The 23,420-nt window shown below is 59.0% G+C and overlaps 3 protein-coding genes across 7 annotated transcripts in view; all 3 read right to left on the reverse strand.

The window, feature by feature from the left end:
- The window catches only part of LOC117654114 (Krueppel-like factor 14), a 28,275-nt gene extending 14,385 nt beyond the window's left edge, over positions 1–13,890 (reverse strand). For both annotated transcript variants that reach the window (XM_034400307.1, XM_034400306.1), the window contains exon 1: positions 13,164–13,890. In XM_034400307.1, the coding sequence (XP_034256198.1) occupies positions 13,164–13,656 (493 nt within the window). In that variant the 5' untranslated portion in view covers positions 13,657–13,890. The remainder of the gene's footprint in view (positions 1–13,163) is intronic.
- Positions 13,891–16,615: 2,725 nt separating this feature from the next.
- On the reverse strand, positions 16,616–20,476 carry LOC117654458 (zinc finger-containing ubiquitin peptidase 1-like). Of its 2 annotated transcripts, none has more exons than XM_034401100.1 (12): positions 20,426–20,476; positions 19,752–20,021; positions 19,577–19,667; positions 19,170–19,501; positions 18,956–19,094; positions 18,747–18,853; positions 18,482–18,650; positions 18,241–18,364; positions 17,899–18,159; positions 17,672–17,799; positions 17,351–17,571; positions 16,616–17,265 (listed from the first exon to the last, which is right to left on the reverse strand). In XM_034401100.1, the coding sequence occupies exons 2-12, from the start codon at positions 20,001–20,003 to the stop codon at positions 17,230–17,232; spliced, it is 1,860 nt and encodes a 619-aa protein (XP_034256991.1). In that variant the 5' UTR covers positions 20,004–20,021; positions 20,426–20,476; the 3' UTR covers positions 16,616–17,229. The 2 variants fall into 2 exon arrangements, with proteins under 2 accessions (XP_034256991.1, XP_034256990.1); XM_034401099.1 differs by having other exon boundaries at positions 20,132–20,476.
- A 428-nt stretch (positions 20,477–20,904) lies between these two features.
- Positions 20,905–23,315, reverse strand: LOC117654460 (superoxide dismutase [Mn], mitochondrial). Of its 3 annotated transcripts, none has more exons than XM_034401103.1 (6): positions 23,266–23,315; positions 23,077–23,181; positions 22,495–22,694; positions 22,302–22,415; positions 22,051–22,230; positions 20,905–21,285 (listed from the first exon to the last, which is right to left on the reverse strand). In XM_034401103.1, exons 1-6 carry the CDS (start codon positions 23,313–23,315, stop codon positions 21,140–21,142), a joined length of 795 nt encoding a protein of 264 aa, XP_034256994.1. In that variant the 3' UTR covers positions 20,905–21,139. The 3 variants fall into 3 exon arrangements, with proteins under 3 accessions (XP_034256994.1, XP_034256996.1, XP_034256995.1); XM_034401105.1 differs by having other exon boundaries at positions 23,262–23,315; XM_034401104.1 differs by having other exon boundaries at positions 23,252–23,315.
- Between the last annotated feature and the right edge of the window lie 105 nt (positions 23,316–23,420).

The raw sequence follows: 23,420 nt of genomic DNA on the forward strand, positions 1-23,420 counted from the left end.
CCAACCCATTGGACCGGCGTCCGGCCATCTCCGGAGGGCCCAAGTATCAAGGAAGAAGCAGGTGCCTCGGCCCTGGCGGCCAGACCGCAGGGTCGCGGACACGGTGCGCGCTTCCTCGCAACACCGTCGACCTTGGCGCGCCACGGACGCGGAGCCCCTCCCGCCCCCTCGCGGGCCCCGCGGCCTGGCGGCCTGGGCCAACACAGGCAAGCCTGGCCTGACCACCGCGCCACGCCGCCAAGAAGCGGGGCGGAGCGGGGAGCGAGGCAGTGCCTGCTGCCTGCCAGGTACACGGCCCGCCTCAAGGCCCAAGGCCCCTCCACGGTCATTACGATTGCCCGGTTCCCGGACATGCCCGGGCGGCCGTGCCCCGCCGCCCCACCCACCACAGCGGCCACTTCCTTCACGTTGATAAGCGCGCACATCTCAGACGACCACAAAAGGGCGCCAAAAATGAAACTCCCGCGCCAAACCCGGGGCGTCCGGCACGAAATCGCCGTCCTCGCCGTCGTCGAGTGGGGGAGGCGGCAACGCCCCACTCGCCACCGCGGGGGCCCATCAGGGTGGCGCGCGGCCACGCCGGCCACCGCGACGCCCGACATGGGCGGGCGCGGTCGCGGGCGCTGGCGGTCATCAACATGGCATACGCCCTGCCGGCCTGCCGCTGGACTGACTCAGGGTGACCGGACAGGACGCCCCGCGCTGCCGCGCCGCGTTTGGCGGGACTGGCGGGGCGGGGAGCGGCGCGGCGGGGCGCACCGGGTCAACGCACGCTTAGCGCAAACAAAGCGCGCGCCGGGACGCGGCTCGGCGCGCCTTCTCGCGGGGCTTCCCTCTCCCGCAGTGCCCTGGCAGTGCCCTGGCAGTGCCCCCCACCACGGCGCCACTCCGCCCAGCGAAGCGTCGCTAGGCCTTCCCTGCGCAGCAGCGCGGCTGCTGGCTGCCGGTCCAGCAGCACCGACCGGCAACGCAGAGGATTCAGAAGACAACGCGAACAGTGGAAGCGCCTGCGCGAAGCGGGGTAGGCAACCCTGCGAGACAGTGCAGCTCGCCGCCTGGCCTGCCCGGCGCGGGGCTTCCAGTAGCGTGGCAGCGTGCGTCACGCTCCGCACCCCCTCAGCCCCTGACGTGGCACGTAGCGCGACAAGCCTCCTGGAAAGAGGGGGAGGTGGTCGCCGCGGAGACACATCGCGCAAGTTGTGCAATCGTACCGCTACGCCCTCCGCCACACTCACCGCCCAGGCTCCAGCAAGCCGGGTCCGAACGGCGCGTACCACAAGTGTGCGAGCGAGACAGAGCGACACAACGACGGTGCGGCATTGCTCGGCAGGTGCCTGGCCTCCGCTCCGTCCAGCGGTCACCCCTCCCCGGCCCCACCCCGCGTTTTGGGCAGGGGGTGGCGCCGGCGCCGAACCGCGCTGAACGGCGGGGCGGCGGAAAGGGCCCATGAACCGAGGTCAGTCAGCTCGAAGCGAGGGGCTGCACGGGGCAAGAGGCTCCTCTGGGCTGGGCCCGCTGGGCGACCGGAGGGCGGGCTTTGGGTAGAATGTCCCGACGGGCCACTTCACTTCACTCCCCGTGCCATCGCCGGCCCCGCAGCGGCCCCGCCGGGGGGGCGCCCGCCCTGGCGAGGATTTCGGGGCGATGTTCTTTGCGAAACAAAAGTGCTCTCCTGGATGAGATGTGACGGGCTTTGAGGGAGCTCACCATGTGGGCGGGGGCGGCGGGGGTGACCCTGCCCGCGAACGCCGCTCAGACAAAGGGAAAGGGTGGTTTCGCCCCGTTGCGAAACCCGACTCGTCAGCGGCGACGTGTTGCCTGGTGATGTCGCGCACCACGTCTACGTCGTGAGCCAGCTTGTTGGCGGCGCGGCGGCGAGGTGCGCGGCGGAGCGGCCCGTGTGAGTGGCCTGTGTTGAACCTCACCGTAATTAGGCGGCGTCCCATGCCTTCCCCGCGTCCCCGCGCGTCCCCGCCACCCGCTCATGGCGATGCCGCCTTGCTGGCCGTCTGCCGGTCCAGTGCGCCAACGCCGAGGGACTCATTTCCACGGCAGCCCCGGGGCGTTCCCCGAAGTACGGCTATACCTGTGCGGACGTTATTTTGGCAACTGTACAACCGGGGAAAAGGGGGGGGGGGACCGCTCGCGACGTCCTGCGACTTTTTCTCTCATCAGAGGTCCGGCCGGCGAGTAAGACCGCCAACTGGCGCGCAAACGGCCTGATGCGACCCACTTTGCATCCTAATGATGAGAAATTCGGCGACGCAGCCGGAAGGCTGGGACGCCAGGTGCGCACACGCCACGCCTCGGGACAGGACAGGACGACAGGTGCGGCGAGTGCGGCGGCGGCGCGTGTCCGGACACCAAGCCGCCTTGCTTGCCGTGCTCGCCCGCCTCTCCCGGCCCTGCCTCTTTTCGGGTCACCGGCCCAGCTCGTCAGCCCGTCAGCCCGGCCCGATCTTTCGGCCCGATCCGGGGCCCGGCCCCGCCCCGCGCCGCGAGCTCCGCGAATTAAAACGAGTGTACAGAGGCTGTCTGCGTCGCACCGCCAGGCCGCGCCGCCGCGGTACGGGGAGGACGAGAGGACGCGGACCCGCCACGTCGGCGGCCATCCGCGGCGTCCACGGCGTACCAGAGAGGCAGACGCCACGGCACTTTGACGTCAAGGGCCGCCGGTCGCGGAGTGGCGGGGCGGGGCCTTCCCTGCCCGCCAAACCGCGGAGCGTCAGCGTCCGCACGAGGCAGCCTGGGCGGGAAAGGGCGGGGCAGGATGGGGCGGGGCGGGCAAGCCAGAGGATGCACCTCGCGGTGCCTCGCGGTGCAGTGCCATTTACACGTGATTGCCCTCGAGGCAGACTCGCGGCACTCCGGCGATAAACGATCAATCCGCAGGGCTGAGTCCGACCGGTTCCATTTGGACAACGCCCTGCTTGGCCTGCCTGGACCACGCCGCGGAAGACAAAGACAGAAGGCTGGCCGAAGCCCCTGCCGAGAGCGAGAGAGAGAGAGATGGATTGCCGTGCGTTTTACGCGAGAGGGGCCAGTCAAGCCGGCGGGGCGGAGGGGAGGGGGGCTCGCAGGTCGGTGCGCTGGGCCGGGCGCTGACACCGCCCCCGCCACGCCCCCCTCGAGGGGCCCCACGCCCCTCCCCACGCGGTTCAACACCCCGCCTTGCCCACGCCGTGCTCATGCCACGCCCCGCCACGCCCCGCCACGCGGCGGGTACGTACGACTCTCTGGCGCGGCGCCCTTGACCCGTCAATGACAGCGCGGCCCGAGGAAAAAGCACACGTTGGCGCCAAATATTTTATTTTCAAGCCAAAGCCGCGGGCCGCCCCTACAGTGGCCTGCCGGCCGTGCCACGCATCCCAGCCAAAGCCCCCCGCCCAGCGGCCGCGCGAGGCCCGCCAGGGCCCGCCAACGGGACGGGGGACCAGGGGGCGGGTAAATCACTTGCGAAAGGCCACGCCACAGGCTAAGCGCGCCACAAGGCGAGTGGCGACGCGCACGCGGCGCACGCCTAATCTCCCGTCTCCCTCGCTCTCATCAGGCGTGCCGTAGGGCCGTATAGGGGTGCGAGAGAGACAGACCGGCGATTTGGCCGGGCCCGGCCAAGACAAACGGCAGCCGGCCTTCATGGGCAGACACGGCGAGATAGCGCCGCAGTGCAAGTCAAGCCTTGGCGGGGCCTTTTCGTGATACGGCGCGTCCGCCGTGCAGCGGCAGCGACAGCGACGCCCCCTGGCAGCGACACGGCCTGGCGCAACTGGCGCAACCTCCTGCAAGACGACGCACGACGCAGGACGCAGGGCGTTGCCTGCCGCGCACACCGCCACCGCACCGCGTTTCGTCGCTCCGTCTCTCTCGCACCTTGACGCCCAGGGAGTGCGAAAGAGACAGAGCGACGAGAGCGCTTTGCGGAATGGCAGCTGTACTGTACTGCGCACAACCGCCCAGTCAAGCAAAGCGACGAGCGCCGTGCCTACCTTTCGGGCGCCGTGTCGACGACCCCCCCCCCCCCTTCCTCCTCCCGCCCCAAATTCCCCAGTGTATCCGCACCTGCCGCCCTGACCGTTAATCCCGCAAGAGGAGACAACGCGCTGGCGGCAGCTGCACCAGGGCCTCGATATACTTGGCGGCCTCGCGCTACGCGCCGCGCACACCGAGTGGCAAGTAGCCCCCTGGGGCCTGGGGCCTGGCTTGGCCTGGGCCTCGCCGGCAGCAGCGTGCGAATCGCTCGCAGTGTGGCGTGCACGCCGCCACGCCGGGCGGGGATTCCAATTTGGCCGCGCTGCCCGTCCCGCCGGTCCCGCCGGCCCACATCCGGTACGGGCGGTACGGCAGGCAGGCTCACCGAGCCGAGCCGAGCCGAGCCGAACCGAGCCGGCTCACCGCCGCACCGAGACAGCAAGACAGCGGCGGCATGCGCCCATCCATCCGCCTTTCGTCCTGGTCCGGACATTCCCCTGCCGCGCTGCCAAGGCCACGAGGACGGAGTTCGCGCTTCGCGCCAACAGCGAGGCGGGGCGAAGCGCGAAGCGAAGCGCGCCAAGCGAGAAGACCGGCCGGCTCCGCGCTCTGCCGTGCCTCCTCGCGCCGCGGCTCGGGTCCAAAACTTTGCCATGGCAGCGCTCGGCTCAGGCTGTGTTTGGCAGTGTTTTAGCCTAGCCGCTCCAAGCGCGAAGGCGCGAAGCAATCCGTGCGTTCACCCCGTGCACGGGGCCTTGGCGGATTGAACGCACGGCCTGCCTTCGACACCCTGCCAGTGGCCTGCCAGTGCCAGGGGCAGGCACGCTGAGGGGTTTAACCGAATCAAAAGCAGGGAGGGTGCCATGCCCGCCCCACCCCGCGCCGGAGAGTTTGATTAATTGAGCCAAGTTAGGCGCCATGGCGCCGCCTTTGCTCGGGGTGCTTTGGCTTTTGGCTTGGACAGCTCAGTGGCGTAGTTGGGTACTGCGCGGATTTATATAACACGGGCGGCCCCGCCCCGCCGAGCCAACGCCAACAATCGGCAAATTATGTAGCCCGGCCTTTGCACTGGCGTGTACCCCTGGCGTGCGCGCCTAACCACCGGGACCTGGACCTGGACGAGGACGTCCTCATGCTGTTGTTACTCATTAGCCCGATGGCTCAGCCGCCTGTCACCTGTCGGCTCGCTAACAAGGGGTCGCAGATTTACAATCCGTAGGACAACTCTGCTGGACGGATGACCTGCCCCCCCCCCCCCCACTACTTTATTCAAAGAGAAAGACGCTTGTCGCGCTTGTCCGGTGGCAACTCTCGGCCAAAGCGAGGGGAGGCCAGCGAGGTCAGCACACCACACCAGTAATTTTGCGAGGCGACACGCCGGGCCGCGGCCGGCAGCAGCGGCAGCAGCCGCGTTCCGAACACTGTCTTCGTCAACACCGTCTTCGTCACCCCGTCTCTCTCTGTCTCTCTCGCACGCAACGTGCCGTAAGCGTGCGAGAGAGACAGAGCGATGCCAGTGCAGTGCGCGGCGCGATGCCTTGGGCGCCGCGCCCTGTACGTATAGTAGTGGTTGCCGGCCAGGGTGTTTATTTACCCAGCCTGACGGCCACGTGGGGCGCAACGTGCCACGTGCAGTAGACTCATTCCGAGACTCTTTTTCGTCGCCTGTCTCGCTCGCACTCGCGGGGCGTCCCTTGTAGGTGCGAGAGAGACAGAGACGAAAACGACCCTCGGAATCAGAGCCTGCAGGGGCGGCCCAATGCGCCAGCAGCGCCAGCGCGCCAAGTTGCCCGGGCAAAAAGAAACACACACATTGGCCCGTCGACGGCCGTTGCCGTTTTCTAGTGGCGGAGGTCAGTGGGAGTCAATAAGGCGAACACGAAGACGGGGCCCAGCGAAAAGCAGCGCAGCAGACTGGTTCCGAGAGTCGTCACTCCGCCTCTCTCGCACTCACGGGGCTTTCGCGGGAGACAGGGCGACGATAGCGACCCTCGGAACCAGTGTCCTCTCCTGCGAGCGCCGCGGCGCCGCGGTGCGGCGTCGAGAAGTGGCCGCGTTGCGCGCGTAGCGCGCGTTGCGTTCCGAGACAAAGGAAGGGGCGGTGCATCGCATGCAGCGCGGTGCACGCGGCGCACAAAGTGCATTCGGGGCGTGGCGTCCGTATTTGTCCCCACGACGCTTCACTCGCCGGCAGCATGGCACCGCGTCGCAGCCCCGCGGGCCTCGTTAGGCCCTAGCGGCCCGCGCTATTTCAACGCACCGCGCGGCCACGTGAACGCGCGGATCAGGGACACGGCGGACTGATTCCGAACGGTGCTTTCCTCGCGCTGTCTCTCTCGCTCTCACGGGGCGTCCCGTAAGGGCGGGAGAGAGACACATTCTTCGGAATGTGCCCATCGCCGCGACAAAGTGTGCGGCCGCCACGACGACGCGACGCCCCCCCGTGCGCCCCCGCGACCTCGAGACTGCCCGGGAACCACGACCGCGGACTGCGAGCCGCGAGGCCGCGAGGGGCGGGGCAGCAGGGGCACCGCGGGGAGGTCGGCCGGCCCTTTTTGAAGTCCCGAAGCGCGCGAGGCTGCGGACTGATTCCAAGACACTTTCGTCTCTCCCTCTCGCACCCATACGGGACGCCCCATGAGTGCGAGAGAGACAGAGCGACGAGAACGACTCTCGGAATCGGTCTACAGCAGAGGGGTCGTGTCGTGTCGTCGAGTGCGCATGCGAGAAATTGGCGCATCTGCGGAAAAATCGACAAGTGAACACGCGCTCGGCGAGGCGGCGAGGCGGCACGAGTCAGAGTCCGGACAGTCGTTTCGCCGCTCTCTTCTCTCTCTCTTTCACGCGCGCCCAAACGGAGCGCCCTGGGAGTGCGAGAGAGAAAGCGCGCCGGCAGGTCGACGCGGGCATCACGGCGCACATCGCGCTGAGCCGGCGAATTCGAGGCCTGCGGGGAGGACCAGGCCCCACAGCCCGAGTACTGAGTGCTGCGGCCAGGCCGGCGGGCCGCGCGTGTGTACTGTGTACATCTGTACATGCGCCATGCCATGCGTCGCCATGCAGCGTTACATTATAAGGCTGACAGTGCGCGAACCAGGCCACTGGGGCAGCCCCAGCCGCAGCCCCGCGGCTCGGCGCGAGGAGGAAGAGGCGGCGGGGCGCCGCGCGGCCTGCGGGGCCTGGGTAGGCGGGAAGCCAGGCGTTATCACGGCGGCGGTGTCAGCGCGGCCGCGACCCCCAGAGGAACCCCCGCCCCCGGCCTGGCCGAGCCCGGCCCCAGGCAACACGGCCGGCCCGGTCAACTTGAGAAGAAGAGTGCTTCTGGCAGCACTTGGCGAAAGCGCTTCTGGACAGAGACAGCCGCAGCCGCCCCCACAGTGTGCCCACACCAGCGACCGGCCCGGTCCTCGTTCGCGGCTCGCGATAACGTGTTGCGTAAGGCGGAGCCGCGGCGCGGCCACGAGATGCACCCTCCACTTGCCCGCCGATTCCGCGCGTGCAGAGGCGCGGGTTACAAACGGCGCGCGGAGCCGCACCAGCCGTCCCGGTGTCGGACTGCACCACTAGTGTAGCAGGGCCGCGCCGGCCCCGCCGCCAGGCCGGTGACGTGCCACCATGCGCGAGTCGATCCCTGCGCGGCGCAGCGCGGGACATGCCGTTCGATAAGATGGCAACATCAAAAGCGATTGCCATGTAATCAGACTCCGGCGCGAAAGCGTGAGGCGTGTCGTCGCGTCGGTCCCCACGTGGGCCGTGGGGGCCGTGGGGGCCGTGGGGGCCGTGGGGGGCCCTGTCCGGGGTCGCGCTCTCGCGCCCTCGTGGCCACTGCCGCCTTGCCGCCGCCTCGCCGCCTTGCCGCGCAGACTTGGGTCCCCGAACACGCGGACGGCGCCGCGGCAGCGCCAGACTGCAGCGGCTCGTGACGCCACTCGAGCCTCGACAGCTGCGCAGTGCCCCCGGCCCCGCGAGCCTTTGACGCTCTCTCTCGCACACTTACGAACTGCCCCGTGGGTGCGAGAGAGACAGAGCGACGAACCGTTCGGAATCAGCCTGCAGTGCGCCGCGACGTGGCGGTCTGTACGCAGTAGTAGCGGGACGCGGCGCGTGGCCGCGGATCCGCGAGTCTATGGGACCGGTAGCCCCACGCCCCGCCCCGCCCCGCCCCGCCCCGCCCGCGGACTGCGGACACGGCCAGGGACACGCCGCGGCGGGCGGCGCACGTGGAGGAGGCGTGGCCTTGGGGTGGACTTGACTCGCCGCGTCGCGTAGCGTGAGCGTCGCGCGGCAGGCAGATCCGCCCGCAGGGCAGGCGACGCGACGGCGTGTCAATTTTCGAACTGCGGATGGACCCAGAGCACCAAGGACGACGAGGACGACCGGGACCGTTCGCCGCCAGGTTGAGGGGAGCGGAGCGCGGAGGGGATAGGAATGGAGGAAGGGAGAAATTCGCGTCGTTAGCCGCGCCATTTTTCGGAGAGCCAGACTTTGGCCCGAACGCCGCGACTACCGTGAGCCACGATTCCTAGATTGGCCCGATAAGCCTAAGCGGCGTGGTCTGACTAGGCAAGAACGGGACAGGACGCATCGGTATCAGCGGCCGCCAGGCCCACCAGGTGCATCGCCATGCCCCCCACCACCGCTCCCTAGACCGCCTAGAACGGTTGCATAACTGCGCGTCAAACGCCTCGAGACTCGCGACATAGTACATACGGGAGGGCGGGTTTAAACCGCGACTAAACTGGCCACAGGCGGCATCGTCGGTGGGAAATGGTAGAATCCTTTCCTAGCAAAAACCGATCGAGTAAAAAAAGACTAGGCGGGCGGGGAAACAGAGGGGGAGGGGATCCGTTCCCATGCCGTCGGGACAGTCCGCCGCAGTGCCGCAGTCCGCGCACAACTTGAGACGCGGCGACGACGGCCTGCTGGCAAAATCAGCACAACGGTTGGGACCACAGCGACGGAAACCAGAGCCTGTGCTGCGCAGTGCTTCGAGGCGCGGTGGCGCGGTGGGGGGGGGGGGGGGGGGGCGTGGTCGAGACAGCAGGGAGGAGAGAGGGGTTACGGAAGACCAGACTCGAATTTCCCCGATAAGGCGTTGGCCGCGATTGGAAAGGGCCGGCTGCTCGAACGTACGAAATAAGGCGGACGTCCACAAAAATTGGATTAAAGTTCGATACTCGAGAAACGTCACGGCCAGACGACTAATTGCCGAGCGACGCGTCGGCGCGTCGCGTCGCGGATCCAGATAACGCTACTGTACACGGTAAAGGCGGTACACTGTACAGTGCGGGTCCGGGCAACGGGGGCGTTCGACGATGGTTCGAAGATTTGACCTGGTTTTGATGCGCGACGCGCGAAAGCCGAGCCGAGTACAGCACAGCGCCACACAGCCCCACGTGCGTCACGCCGCTCCTACGCGCCACTTCCCGCAACAAGCCCCACCTGGGGCCCAGGCACCGTGGGCCCAGGCACCGTGGGCCCAGGGCCCTCCCTCCACCGTGGCCCTGGGGTACGCAGGGGCAGGCTGGGCTGGGGCTGGCTCGGCCGGACGACGTAGCCCACCAGCTTACGGCGAAGACGTACGTACTCGGCGGTCCCGGGAACAGAGCGGCCGTCGCCCGGGAAGCCCGAGGAAACTCCGCGTATAGCAGGCCGATTCCAACAGTGTGCTCTCGTCGCTCTGTCTCTCTCGCACTAGGCGCCACATGAGTGCGACAGAGAGAGAGAGAGAGAGAGAGAGAGAGAGAGAGAGAGAGAGAGAGAGAGAGAGAGAGAGAGAGAGAGAGAGGGGGGGGCAGAGGGACCGGCCTGCAGGTCAGCAACACGCAGTGACCCCACAGTGAGTCATCCGGGTCCCCGCCAGCCTCCCTGGCCGCCATGCTGGCCGCCATGCTGGCCGCCCCGGCGCAGCGCGTGCAGGGCGTGCAGCTGCGGGTAGGGCGTCCCGTCCCGTCCCGTCCCGTCCCGTCGCCGCCGTCCCATAGGGGCGCCTATCAGCCCGCGCGTCTCGCTAAGTGGAAGGCGTCACACAAGACGCGCGGCCACAGACGCTGCTCGCTCGGTAGGACGGCGCCACACGGCGCCGCCACGAGACGCCGCGCGTGGGCGTCCTGCGTACTACATCGAGCCCACTGCCTCTCTTGCACATCCAAGGGACGCCCCTGCGAGCGACGACGACGCCGCGTCGCCACGCCCACGTGGGGCAACGCATGCGCCAGACCTCGACCGCGCCACCGCAAGGATCTTGCGCCGGACGCCGAGTTCGCCACTCTTCATCTTCAGCGCTTCAGACGCAACACTTGACAAAGGTGGTGCACTGCACTGCGAGCAGGCGGAGCGGGCGGAGTGGGCCGAGCAAGGGCATTGCACCCCGCGGCCCGCGGCGGGACTCTTTAGCATTCCCACCCACCAGAGAAATTCAAGTTCCCAGTCGCGCTGTCTTTGCGTTTGGTTCGGCCCCGATGCACCCGGCCGGCCGGCGTGCCGCCAGCGGCAGCCAACCACGCGCCTCCTCGCCAAGGGCAGCCCGTCAGCCCGGCAGGCAAGGGCCTCGGCCACCCTCGGTTCACGGCGTACGGCGTGCTCCGCCGCGCGAGACGCCCTGCTCATCATCAAATCACGGACGGCGCGTGGCGTGCGTGACGTGAGTAAGCGTGCGTGCGTGCGTGCGTGCGTGTGTGTGTGTGTGTGTGTGTGTGTGTGTGTGTGTGTGTTGCACGCGCGCACGCGCGCTCGCAGCGTCTAGTGACCTGTCCATTGGACGGCGCGACCCTCGTTGGGCACGCCGCCAAGAACAACCAATCGCGAGGCCAGGCCATCTCTCCCACGGCCAAGCAGCGCGGGGCCAAGCGGGGACCGACCACGTGTGTCACTCAACTTTGCCACAAAACGGTCCCAGTCGGCGCGAGCGGGCGACTGGCCGTGCCGTGCCGTGACTCCCGCCACGCCCGTCCGCGTGGTCGACGAGGTCCACGTGGTCTGCGGACTTGTCGCGTAGCGTAATCCGGCCTCTAGATCCCCTCCAGCAGTTGTCGTGCTCGCTTGCGCCTCTGCGAGCCCCCTAATGAGTGCGAGAGAGACAGCGCCGTTCGGAAGCAACCTGCTGGAGCACGGCCAGGGGTGGCTGCGGCCCGCGACCGCGAGCGCCGACAAAGCCTCCCCTTGCATAACATCAGTGTCTGTGTGTGTGTGTCTGTGTGCCGGACCTACGTACTAAGCCAACGCCGACGTCCGCACGTTCAAGCACAATGTCAGGCTGAGCCGCGGCCCCCAGAAGGGACTCCGTGTTGTCCTGCCGAGAGAGGAAATATACAGAGTTGTGGGGCGCTAGTGCTGGCCAGGCCACACCAGACCAGGCCGGGGGGTCGCCAGCCTCGCTAGTCGGGCCCGCACTGCTTGGTGTACGATGCACCAGTCACGCAGTGAAGGGCTGGGGTCCACATGTGGCTGTGGCCCTCCCCCTCACCTCCATGCTAACGAGGAAGGGGGAGGGAGGGGAAGGCAAGGGACTCCCCCAGCACGCCCACGTGTGGCAGGGGCGGCAGGGGCTGCAGGGGCGGGGGGAATCTCTGCCGACGCGGCCTGCCTGCGTCTCGACGGCCCTGGCACGGCCACTCCAGGAACGCCGAGCGCAGTCCTTGAAAAACGGGAGTTAGAAAAACTGTCAACTTTAGACAAAGCAAGCCATAAACGCGGCGATGCCAGCGAGAATCGGCGTCGCCACGCCCAAGCCGCGCTCGGCCCCACCCCACCACCCCCCGTGCCTTGCCAGAGGACCTTCACCTGCGACGGAGATTACAACACGACCAGCCAGAGCAGCCAGACACAGCCAGCATGGCCGAGATGCCGAGCAGATGAGAGAGACGCACAAAAAATGCTGCCGAGGCGGCGAGGCCCGAGATTCGTCAGACTGGCGAGCCGAGACTCCCCTTGGAAGCCGTACTGACGGCCGCGACGCAGGCATGGGCGTAGCAAGCGTAGCAGGGCGCATCTGTCCCACCCTCTGGCCCTCCGACCACGGAGAGGCCCTTCTACACTAGGAGCGCCGCTGCTGGCCCCGACGCCGGGGTGAGGGGCGAGGGCGAGGCTCGGCGGGGCGGTGCCAAGCGTACCTGTTGTACCCTCGCCTCGCCTCGCCGCGCCACGCCACGCCGCGCTGCTCGAACCCAGAGCAAGCCCCCGCTCCGTCCTCTCCGTCCGCACTCCGCACCGCAGCCTGAGTCACCCTCTCACGGTTCCACGAACGCAAAAGAAGTTTGCCCGGTTAGACGGGCAGCCCGCGCTCAGCGCTGCCCAGCAGCCGGGCTGGGGCGTACCCTAGCGGGGCCAAGCGAGGCGTACCGTCTCGGGGCGTGGCGGGGCGTGGCGGGGCGTGGCGGGGCGTGGCGCGAGGGGCGTTCCCGAGGGACACGACGCTTCGCGGCGCGGCGCCGTGGATGATGAACTAGCAGACCGGACGAAAGGCAGGCAAGCCAGGCAAGCCCCACCCTACCTACACTTGTGGCCGCGTGCCGCGTGATCGAAGTGCCAGCCCCGGTGACCTCCCATCCCATCCCACCCCCAACCACTCTCCGCTCCAGCGCAACCGTTAGTCGAGGGCCGCGTGCAGCGTGCGGCCGCGGGGCTGCGACAGCGACAACCACGCTTCCACGAACAAACCCGAGGGACTCGCTCTGCTCTGCCTACAGTCCCACTCCCTTATCTGACCTGCCCTACACTGCGAACACGTCGCGCCAAAGGGAGGGACGTCGACACACATCGAATGCAACACAGTGCAGTCCCAGCCACGAGGGGCAGGGAGTACTAGCGCTGGTGGAGTGGAGCAGCACGCAGCGGCACGCAGCACGTTTCGACGCACCTGGCCGAGGGAGGCCCGGCTTGGGTCGGCGGCATGGCATGGCACGACGCGAGGCACCTCCAGAACCTCCAGCGCAAGGCAGGCCGCCAGGCCACGGTGCCAGCCCAGCACCGGGCACCTCCACCTCAACTCCGTGCTCGGCTCGCCGTCGCCAACCCGGCCAACCCCAAGGAGGAAGAGGTGGGGGAGGCTCCCCTCCCTACGCCCCCCTGGGCCGGGCCGGGCGACGACGCAGCCCACCACGCCGCGGTGGCGCGCCTCGTGGTTGCCACCTCGGCCTGCACGGCCTGCATCAGGTTGAACCGCGACAAGACGGACAAGAACAAGGAAACCTCACCTGTGTGGGTCCGCAGGTGCGCCTTGAGGTGTGAGCTCTTGCCGTACTCCTTGCCGCATCCGGGCTGCGCGCACTTATGCGTCTTGAGCCCCTCGGACTCCGCGTGCTGCTGGCCGTCCTCGTCGTAGTCGTCCATGCGCTCGTCGATCACCAGGGCGTCGCAGTCGTCCGGCTCGCTGCGGTCGCTGTCCAAGTCCACGGGATCCTGCTTGATCCGCGTGAGGTCCGTCAGGATGCGCGCCACCATGTAGAGCGTGTCCCCACGCGCCCCCGCCTCCCCCTGCTGCTGCGGCGTTGACTGCTGTTGTTGCTGCTGTTGCTGCTGCTGCTGCTGCTGGTGGTGGTGCTGGTGGTACTGGTGCATCTGGGGCTGGGCGTTGGGGTGCGGGTTGGACAGGTCGAGGGGCGCGGTGGTCCTCTTGGTCCACGCGCTGCCGTGCGACATGGCCAGCAGGCACTGCGCGGCCAGGTTGATCTCGCTGTCCTGGTCCATTGCGTCAGCGGTGAGAGTATCCACGGTCAAGGTGTGACCCCGGCAGGGGTAGCCGCGAGTCCTGTGCTTAGTGCGGCTTGACGCACTAGTTGACGCAGTCGGCGCGTCGCGGCGGTGCGCGGCTAAACTGCCACGAGGGGCGGACGGGCTGGTCGAGCGGCACAACAGAGCTGCGACACACACGACGATGCTGCTCCGAGCTCCGCTAGCACTCCACTAGCGCGCGGCGCGGGCGCGGGCGCGGCGCGGCGTTGTGCGCGGTGCGGGTGCGGTGGCCGACGGCGGGGAGGGGAGCACCGCTGCCCGCGCGTCGGAGCAGGAACAGAAGGGAGGGGGGAGGGATGCTTGTTGTTGGTGGAGTGGCGGCGGTTGTGGCAGCAGTTTCGTGTGCTGGGTGTGGGATTGGGATGCTGCAGCAGCAGCGGCAGGCGCTGTGCTGCTCAGCCGCCACATCGTGCGCGCAGCAGCTGGAGCGGACTCGTGCTGCCATCTAGCGGCGCCGCACTCAACCGGACGCCCCTCGCCGCCGCCGCCGGTGCTCTCGACCTGAGAAGCGAACCCTCCACGACCACGACGACGTCCCGGCGGTGCTGCGCGGTGCTCGGAGAAGCCCACCGCCCCCCGCCCCTTCTGTGCCGCCGGTGCCGCCCCCTTCTCAGCCCCTCCGCCCCGCCGGCTCTTCCTGTGCCCCGCCGCCCGCGCCCCGCCCCGCCCCTCTCCGGGCCTCAGACAAAGCAGGCCGGGTAGGGCTTGCTTGTTCGGACTTGCAAAGAGCCCGCCCTGTCCTGTCGGTTCCTTCTTCTCCTCCTTCTCCTCCTTGCCACTTGCTCAGTGTGAGGGTGATTGTAGGTGGACTTCTTTTCTTCATTCGTCTTGCCAAAGAGACCAGGTCTCTGTACACTGCAAACGAGGCTGTCAGTCCCGGCTCTAAAAGTGTCACTCGGCTTGTTGGTAGGCCGGCAGGCCGGCCCTGTAAATCAATGCACTGCCTCGCCACTGGCTTGCAGGGAGGTTCTGTGCGTTTGCGACCTCGGAAGTGACCTCGGCGGCCGTGAACTGCGTGACAAAGGATTTGCTCCACATCCCTGCTTGACAAAGCAGGTCACAGCCCCACGTGGGTCCACGTGTCTCGGAAACGTCCTGCTCTCCACACTCGAGGAGAGGAGAGGTTTTACGCGTACGTACGCGTACGTACGATGCGAGTGGAGAGAGGGAGCGGGTGAGGGTGGGCCCCCTCTCCTTTTCCCTATAAGATGTACTACTCTACATACTGGAAGTAAGGAAGTGGCCATCAGGGCTGACCTGACCCGAACGTGCCAGGTTACCCTAGTGGGGAATGATGAGGTATGTATCGATACCGCTCTAAAAATTGCCCCCCCCTGTCTTTCCGCCATAGTATCCTGCATTGGGCTGTGTGCAAGCGGACTAGGGTTGACGTGGGCATAGGGGTATGCAGCGTTTGCCCCCTCCCCAATCCGCGTCTGGCTGTGTGGCCTTCGCAAGGACATCGCCCCGCAGCAGGACATTGCCGGCCTCTGCCCCTCTTCACAGCATGCATGTCGGTCGAGTATTTAGAGTGCGGTACTTCCAGAAACTCGCTCTGTGCTACAACTCAGGGGTCTTCGCTTTGTGGTCAGAGTACAGTATAGGAAAGTCGTTTTCGAACGTGCCCACTGGTTCCTGGCTTTTTGATTACTTTTGTTCTACTCTGGACGGCGAGCAAAGCGTCTATTTCTTGCGCTCCAGCTCCACCCTCCCCCTTTTCTATCCTTGCTAAACCACCAGTCAAAGCACCGGCTTAACCTCATGCATGTGCATGATGCACGCAGGCACGCACCGATGCGACATTCACGTATCGAGCTCACAGCCCGCACCATCCAGCCCATGCCGTGCAGGCCGCAGGTTCCGCAGGTGAGGTGGGTAGGGGAGGGGTGGGGGCGCGCTGAGTGCGGTGCACTGTAGTACTGCAGCTTGCAGGTGAAGCTGGTCCAGTGGCCAGGCCTCTAGCTAGGCCTGTCCGGCCCCCGGCCTAGGATCCCGGCCTTGCCTCGGCCCTGTGGGATGGGCCAGGTAAACGAGGCGACCGGCCGGGCCATTGTATTTGTCCAAAAAGCTCCAGGCTGGAGCCTCCCGGCCTCCAGGCTCCGTGCAGAGGTCCCTTTGGGATCGTTGGCGTGTGCAGTAAAGCAGTGTGCGTGCAACAAGGTCTTGCCACAGTATTTGCTGCTGTGCCGTCATTCGCACGAATGTTTGGCCGACATGTCTGGGTCCTGGCTGGCAGCAGCTGCCCATGTCCGCGGATTTGCGAGCGCGGACTGGGGCAGCGTGAGCAGCACGGTACGGCCAAGGTGGGCGGACTGCACAGCCACGCGGCCGGGAAAGGGAGAGCGTGCCAGCAGCAGCAGCAAGCAGGCCGCCCGCCCAGCCGCCCGTCCCGCAGGCATGCCGGGTCTCGTCCCGCAGTCCCGCCGGCGCGGTTCCGACTTTCCGTGCCGGCTCCCCCGCCCACCCCGCCCCCGCCGACCGCTGCCTCTCGTCGGCTGGCCCCGCCCCCCGCCCCAGCAGCCGGAGACGGGAGAGGAGGCCGGGCCGGCGAGCTGGCGGCGCTGTCGGCTGTCAGGCCGGGTTAAATCGTGCCAAGTGTGTGTCAGCGTGGACTGATTCCGAGAGTCGTTTTCGTCGATCTGTCTCTCTCGCACCTGTACGGGATGCCCCTTGAGTGCGAGAGAGACAGCGGCTGTGTCACCTGTATTAGACCTTAGTGTCACCGTGCCACGCCGGGGAAAGCAAAAGCGCGTGTTCTGTTCAGGCGTTCAGGCCTAAGCTTTTTCTTAACCGTGAGTGACACTCGAACAGGGTTCGTTAAGTTCATATAGAATGTAGTAAATTATCTCTATTACATCTGGCAGAGGTGTATTTTTCATTTTCAAGGGACAAGACCCATTATTTTTCTTTATCATGAAATTTTTATTCGTCTATTTAAAGAAAAGAAAAGCAATCAAACAGTGTACAGGGTAAAGTATGCTTAGAAAAAAAGGCAGTGAACACTGCGCTGAGATTACCTTCTCAAGACCCTGCAAATGCCAGACTTTGATACGGAAGGGCTTGGCCAACCTACAAAGAATTACACGGGTGACAAAAGTTTGAAAGTGCATTAGAAGTTAAGTCATATTCATACTTCTCTAAAAAATCTCAATAACATAGCAATATGGCAGCAAAATTTAACTTTAAAAATATAGTGACAGATAAATAGAAAGAAAAAAGCATTTAAAGAAAAAATAACTTAAGCATACATATCACAGGCTTAATGAGATGACGGCCAGGTGACACTGGGCTCTAGCAGCAGTACTTCCAAAGGAAAACAAAATTTTTTATCAACAGCTCATTTGAAGTAAAACGAATAATCTTCAGTGAAAGGCTTTTTTAAATTATTATACTGACTAATGCTATAAAATTTTGCAGTGCATTTTAAACATTTTATTAATTAGACAAAAAAATTAAATGAAACATTTTATATACATTCAGACCTGATGACTTCATCTCAGATCAAGTGTTTATAGTCAAATCATGAAATCAGGGAATCCTGGTAGAAGATAAAACCTTGCTGTTCTGTAGATAGAAACCAGAATTCAGTTCATTCAGTCATTTCAAAGAATAAATTCATCATCAAAATTGTTATTCCATGACAATTTACCTCTAATTCTCGTTCTGACTGTATAACCCCTGTTACACTCACAAGCTGATATTGTCTTGCTCTCATAGTGCCAGATCCCTTTCGGATGATGCGCATTGAGTTTGCCCCACCAGATGTGTCACAAAATTGAGCCATTTGTCGGGGAGCATGGCTGGGGTCTAAAACCAGAAGGTTCAAGCTATGTTGAAGAACTTCTATTCCCACAATAGTTCTGCTATGACCTGGAAGGAGAGAAAAATTAGAAAAGGGAAAGAAAAAATGAAGGTCTCCTAGAACACAAGCCAGTCTAGAGAAAAACTGTAACTGTAAAACTGTATATACCTTGATGTTGAAGGTAGAGAGGAGGCTTAAATTCATCTGCTTTCTGGAAATATTGCAATATCCAATTGAAAAGCTGTGGATGACTTCCATCAGGAGCAGTGGGACGGTGAAAGTCAACTAGTTCACATCTATAATTAATTAATAGAAAGACATATAGGTATTCTGTTTAATTTCCTCCTCAGAGGGGACAGAGAGGCAAGAGGTGCAAATAGGGCCATAATACCTACCTGATGCGCATGGAAGACAAAAGAGTCGTCATTTCTGTTGCCCCTATCCACTTCCTTGTGTTGTACAGTTTACGACCAAGCTGATCACATCCCTGAGGATCAAAGCCATTGCCCCAGGCCCATTCAATATGCTTCTGTAGCCGAGAGATAGAGGGTACAGCCATTCGTTGATTAATACCCAGAAGACCACTTCCTTCTTGGTACATGAGATCACTGTATTTTGTATGATGCATCAGGGACGACAACATCATCTGCATGTTCCTAGTCAAATGATAATAAAAATCCAAGTTAAGGAAAAGAAAAATTGATTTTTATGAGCATGCAGCTGTAATATCACCCTACCTGTACCCACAACCCCATCCTTTATCACCATAAGTTGAAGCATAATGATCAATTCTGCTGCAGACATAGGTGCGGACAACATTTTTTGACATTGAACTCAAAGTGTGAATTTTCTGAATGATGTCTGCAATAAAGGTTTGTTAGGTAATTTCTAATATATTTTTTTTAACTTTAAAGGCTTATTACATTGAATAAAGACAAAACCAGCTAAAAAAATTCACGCCAAAAGTCAAAAAATTACCTTTGGTGCAAGATGATTGATCATCAATTCCATAATTTTCAGCCATTCTCAGCTCCATTTGTCTTTCATAGTAGTCAGTTATTGTCAGCTCTCCAGAGCACACAGCTCTTTGCATATTTGTCAAACTTTGTTGTCTAAAGTTTCCTTGGTTGTCCATTCCATATTGTGCCTGATGTACAAGGAATAAATCGAAAATTATTTTTACCCCAAGCGTTAAAACTGTGTTAAAAAGAGCCAAACTTCATTTCAAATGTCATTTGCATACCCGGAGCATATCAAATTCTTTCTGTTCTTGAAGACGTCGGTTATCCTTCTCCTGTTGTTCAACTGCACGAGCTAGCAACTGATCTGATGACAAATCTGGTGTTGTATCTGAAATAAACACACAAAAAAAGGGGAAAAATAAGGAGAACAATTACAAAAATGTTCTAAGCAAAGATTCAAGCAATGAAATGTAGCTGAAAGAAGTCATACCACTTCTTCTGTAGTGCTCTTCCAAATGAAGAGCTAAATCACGGTCGCATGCAAAGTTAGACATTTTACACAAAGGACAACCATCCCCAGAGCTTCCATTCCTGCGTTCACTTCCACAAGCTTCATTTCTAGACACAGGCTGTAAAGATGTTCAATTGTATGTCATGGTGGTTGAAATAATAATAATAAATAAGAAACATAAAAGGGAACACACCTTTTGTGGGCTAAGTATGTCTAGGTGAGCTGAATTCACATGTCTCTCAAGTTCAGTAGAAGACTGAAACTTTGCAATACAGAGTGGGCAGTCTAATTTTTTTTCCTCCACAGCCTCATTGTGACCTCCAGTGCTTGGACTAAGTGGGTCTAAATGAGCCCTGTTGACATGTTCTTCAAGTTGAGAAGAAGATGCATTAGTGAAAGGACAAAGAGGGCATTGCAGAAGCTGGACACATGGAGCCTCCGACGTCAGCTGTAGGGCTAGTTTCTTGCGCAGTGGTGAACCGGGGCCATGCTCTCCTCTTCCTCCAGACAACCCAGAAAAGTGACCTGTGTAAAAATATAAAATCATGAACAAAGTTTGGTAAAAAGACCACTCTCGCAAAAACACTTCAATTTACCAACCTGTAAGAACACTGGAGCTGGGACTGGGTTCAACAATTGAATTCTGGTGGATGGGCTTAGAGTGGTTGCTTGTGAAATCCTTCCCATATTCCTTAGTAAAATAATTAATGGCAAAGTTGAAACACACTCAAAACAAATAAAATTGTGTTTTATAATCATAAAGCGATTGACTTACGGAAGAGTCATGGTCCTCATCTTCATCTATGAAAGATATACACTCGTTTTCAGGTGTCAGATAATCTAAGTGAGCACTATTGACATGGATTAACATTTCTTTTGGAGTTATGTCTCCTAGGTCACAAAATGGGCAAGTAGCGGCACCCTCCAGATGGTTGTTGGCCATGTGTGAGCGTAGGCTGTCATCTGACAAACCATCCACACCACATATTTCACATGAATGACTAGATTCTGCCCGTTGGTCAGCCATTTCAATTCCACATACCACCTGTCAAAAGGAAGAGAGTATCCTGATGTTCATTCAAGCCAATTAAGATTTTAGTATAGTATAAACATAGAATCAATAACACCATCAAACACTTCCTTGGTTACACAAACCTTTGGCGAAGCACTAAAACCCTATTAATGGAGTTGGGATTTCCAAATACAAAAGTCAGTTCATTGGATCTCATTCAAAGCTATCATCAAATCAACATGTTCGTGCATTTAAAAATGCAGACGATGGAATCGACAAGCCCAGGTTAAGTTTCAGTCTTGTGTGTGGTACATTGAATGACATCCAAGACAAATTGCCATAAGTTAATTCCAGAAATACTCTTTAGGCCCGGTAACCATTCTGGGTGTTTCTGAAGATTGCCATGGACAAAATTACATAAACAATTAACCTCTTACTAGTTTGAACAGGAAACCTTCTGCAGTTGAATATTTCACAGCCCCTTTGAGTTTGCCCCCCCACCCCCACCTCTCACTGCAGTACGCGCAGTACCAACTTGTACTTACGCAACGCATGTACGCAGTAGTTCACGAAGACGATCTCATTTTTACGGACATAAACATTTAGCTTTGACTGTAATAATTGACTTATAGAACGTAAATTAAGAAGGAAACTAAATGTAATTGCGTTGTTTTGTTTCTTGTTGTTGGTAGCACCAATAACCTTCGTTTGTTGTTCCTTCTCATGTCATTTTTGAAAGGAAGCCTACCTGTGGTTCCCGGCAGGAGAACTATATGCCTTCGGCTGTTCCCAGGTTACAGACAACGTGGGCGAAGGCAAAGGCAGGGAAGCCACAAAATCACTCACCAGCTCGCCACGCGCTGTCTGTCTGGTGATAAGAATGAGAAAGGTCTAAAGATAGGCATGAAAAGACTAATTAGATTCTAAAATTTTTCGATCATTATTTATTGAGTATCACATTCTATATCAAGATGAATCCAATTAAAATTCTTTACAAAAACATTGAGACAACAAAACAATAACAAAGTGGGTATACATTACATTGCACATCTAAACATCACACAGAGTGGAAAATTAATTAACTAAGTAAAAAGAATAATATGATACCTGAACAAAAGTTATTACTTAGCACAAAATTATGAACAGAGTGACTAGGCTTTGGCATCAGCAAAACGTTTTGAGACATCCTTCCAATTAACAACATCAAAAATAGCCTTCACATAATCAGCACGCACATTTTTGTACTGAAGATAGTAGGCATGCTCCCAAACATCAATTCCAAGCAAGGGTATCAGACCTGCATGATAAACAGAATAGAAAACACTTATTAAAACACGAAACTGAATTGATTCGAAGCAATGGCATCGTTCCCGCCCCTGACCGCAACCTGCAAGTGCCCCTGTAAGTACTCCAAATTGCCTCAGGATGGAACTCCCTCAGGACTTCATCTGCCTCAGGCTTGACAAAGTCGGCCTCATTTTACGTCATCTTGGTCCATAAAACCAATATGCGAGCAAGGATGAAAAAGTCAGTTCATCAGTGGGAATAACAAACAGCTGTGAATACCGTATGTGAATTAAAAAAAGTTGGCTCCCTCAGAACCTTATCTGCCTCAGGCTTGATAAAGTCTGCCACAATTTATGTCATCTTGGTTGTCAAGACCAATTTGCGAGCAAGGATGAACTAGTCAGTTCATCATTGGGATAAACAAACAGCTGCAAATATACAAAAAACTAAAACAAATTTCACTCCCTCAGGACTCTATCTGCCTCAGGCTTGACAAAGTCGGCCACATTTTACGTCATCTTGGTCTATTAAAACCAATATGCGAGCAAGGATGAAATAGTCAGTTCATCATTGGGAGTGCAGACAAATGTCTCTGTAAACTCAATTTCACTTGAAAAGAAAACAGTTGAGTTTAAGAAATAAGAAATAAAACAAAAGACAATCAAATTGGTCTCTGAATGACAGACAATGTCATTGTTACTACAGTACTCAAACATAAATTGTAAGCCTTGCAAAGTTATGCTAAAATTCTGGAATTATCTTGGGTTTTACATACCAGTTGTTCCTTGCAGAGGATCTTGGTTAGCACAAGTAGCAATCTGAAGGCTCTTGCTAGTTTTGTCATAGCCCAGCCAAGCCCACCCAGACCCTTGAACACCAACTGCCTTGGTTGACATTTCATTCTTAAATTTCTCAAAGCTACCAAATCGAAGATTGATGGCATCTTCCAGACCAGCTGTTAAAAGAACCAAAATTAAATGCTTGATTTCAAATAATAAATGGCTTAATCTTAGAAGGTGTACTGACCTTCTGGCTTAGTAGTGTCAGGAGTAAGGTTCTGCCAAAATATGGAATGGTTAATATGACCACCTCCATTGAATTTCAAAGCTGGCTGAAGTTCAATCTGGGCTGAAATATCATCTGAAAGACGCAATCAAAATATTAAAAGTAAAGAAATAAACTAAAGTTGACAAACAGTTGGACTAAACTCAAAACTCACTTCTGCTGACAGCAGCTTGCAACTTCTCCAGTGTGGCGTTGTAATTGGTAACATAAGCAGCATGATGTTTCTGATGGTGCAAAGTCATAATGTCCCGAGAAACAACCGGCTCCAAGGCACTGTATTCATAAGGAAGTTCAGGAAGTGTGCTCTTGAAAGCACATTGTTGTGCTGCTCCGGACAAAGCGAGGGTATTACGCCTGGAAACAGGGTCAAAGGTGAATACGATGGAGCAACAACAAGGCTTATCTTCGGGAGTTTTATATGTATCAGTCACTCAGTCTTAGATCATGTCACATGAGGATCGCAAATCATAGTCATTTAACAAAGAACACAAGGAGCCGACAGCTCTTGCCCACATTCTAACTTGCCAAGATCTTGCGTTTGGAAGATAAAATTTCTACCTACGTTGGAGCAAACCATAACCCTTATAAACTAACCACCTCAAAACTTGACCTTCGTGAACTTGATTATATAAGAGTTAACAAGAAGTAAAATCAGTGAAAAGTGAAAACCCACATGATCTTAAGTCGAAATCATACTGGTTCAACTAAACCTTCAAGACCCCTTGACAAGAATTACCTCACAACAGAAGATGCGGCACGTCGGAGAGACAACATGTCGAACACGTAAAATTGTGGTCGAGCGAGGAGAAGTAAGAACTCAGCTTTGAAGCTGCCGAACGCACTATAAAGACAGACAGAGCGTTAGGTCAGAAGTTGGCGACTGCCAAATACGCCGTACGATCAAAATTTACCTAGAGTTACCTGCCTGTTTTGCGTCTTGTCCCCGGTCCGGCACCACACCAGGATCGAACACATAGGGCCCGTGCAGGTCGAGGATCTCGAAACGGTGCTGTTAAACGACGCATAACGTTCCCTTCCGTGCTGGTGGGAAAAGCAGCGCGAAGTTCAAATTTGGTTCTC

Source organism: Thrips palmi, unplaced genomic scaffold (genome assembly GCF_012932325.1).
Source record: "Thrips palmi isolate BJ-2018 unplaced genomic scaffold, TpBJ-2018v1 HiC_scaffold_10, whole genome shotgun sequence".
NCBI lineage: Eukaryota > Metazoa > Arthropoda > Insecta > Thysanoptera > Thripidae > Thrips > Thrips palmi.

What these genes read in the sequence shown, in the direction of transcription:
- LOC117654458 (XM_034401100.1), bottom strand. Translation starts at nt 20,003, where the DNA reads ATGGCTGACCAACGGGCAGAATCTAGTCATTCATGTGAAATATGTGGT. An exon ending in ACATACTTAGCCCACAAAAG is followed by an intron (nt 19,095 to 19,169) that starts GTGTGTTCCCTT and finishes ACATCTTTACAG; the next exon opens with CCTGTGTCTAGAAATGAAGC. An exon ending in AGAGCACTACAGAAGAAGTG is followed by an intron (nt 18,854 to 18,955) that starts GTATGACTTCTT and finishes TGTTTATTTCAG; the next exon opens with ATACAACACCAGATTTGTCA.
- LOC117654460 (XM_034401103.1), bottom strand. Translation starts at nt 23,315, where the DNA reads ATGTGTTCGATCCTGGTGTGGTGCCGGACCGGGGACAAGACGCAAAAC. An exon ending in TGACACTACTAAGCCAGAAG is followed by an intron (nt 22,231 to 22,301) that starts GTCAGTACACCT and finishes TTCTTTTAACAG; the next exon opens with CTGGTCTGGAAGATGCCATC. An exon ending in TCCTCTGCAAGGAACAACTG is followed by an intron (nt 21,286 to 22,050) that starts GTATGTAAAACC and finishes TTTATCATGCAG; the next exon opens with GTCTGATACCCTTGCTTGGA.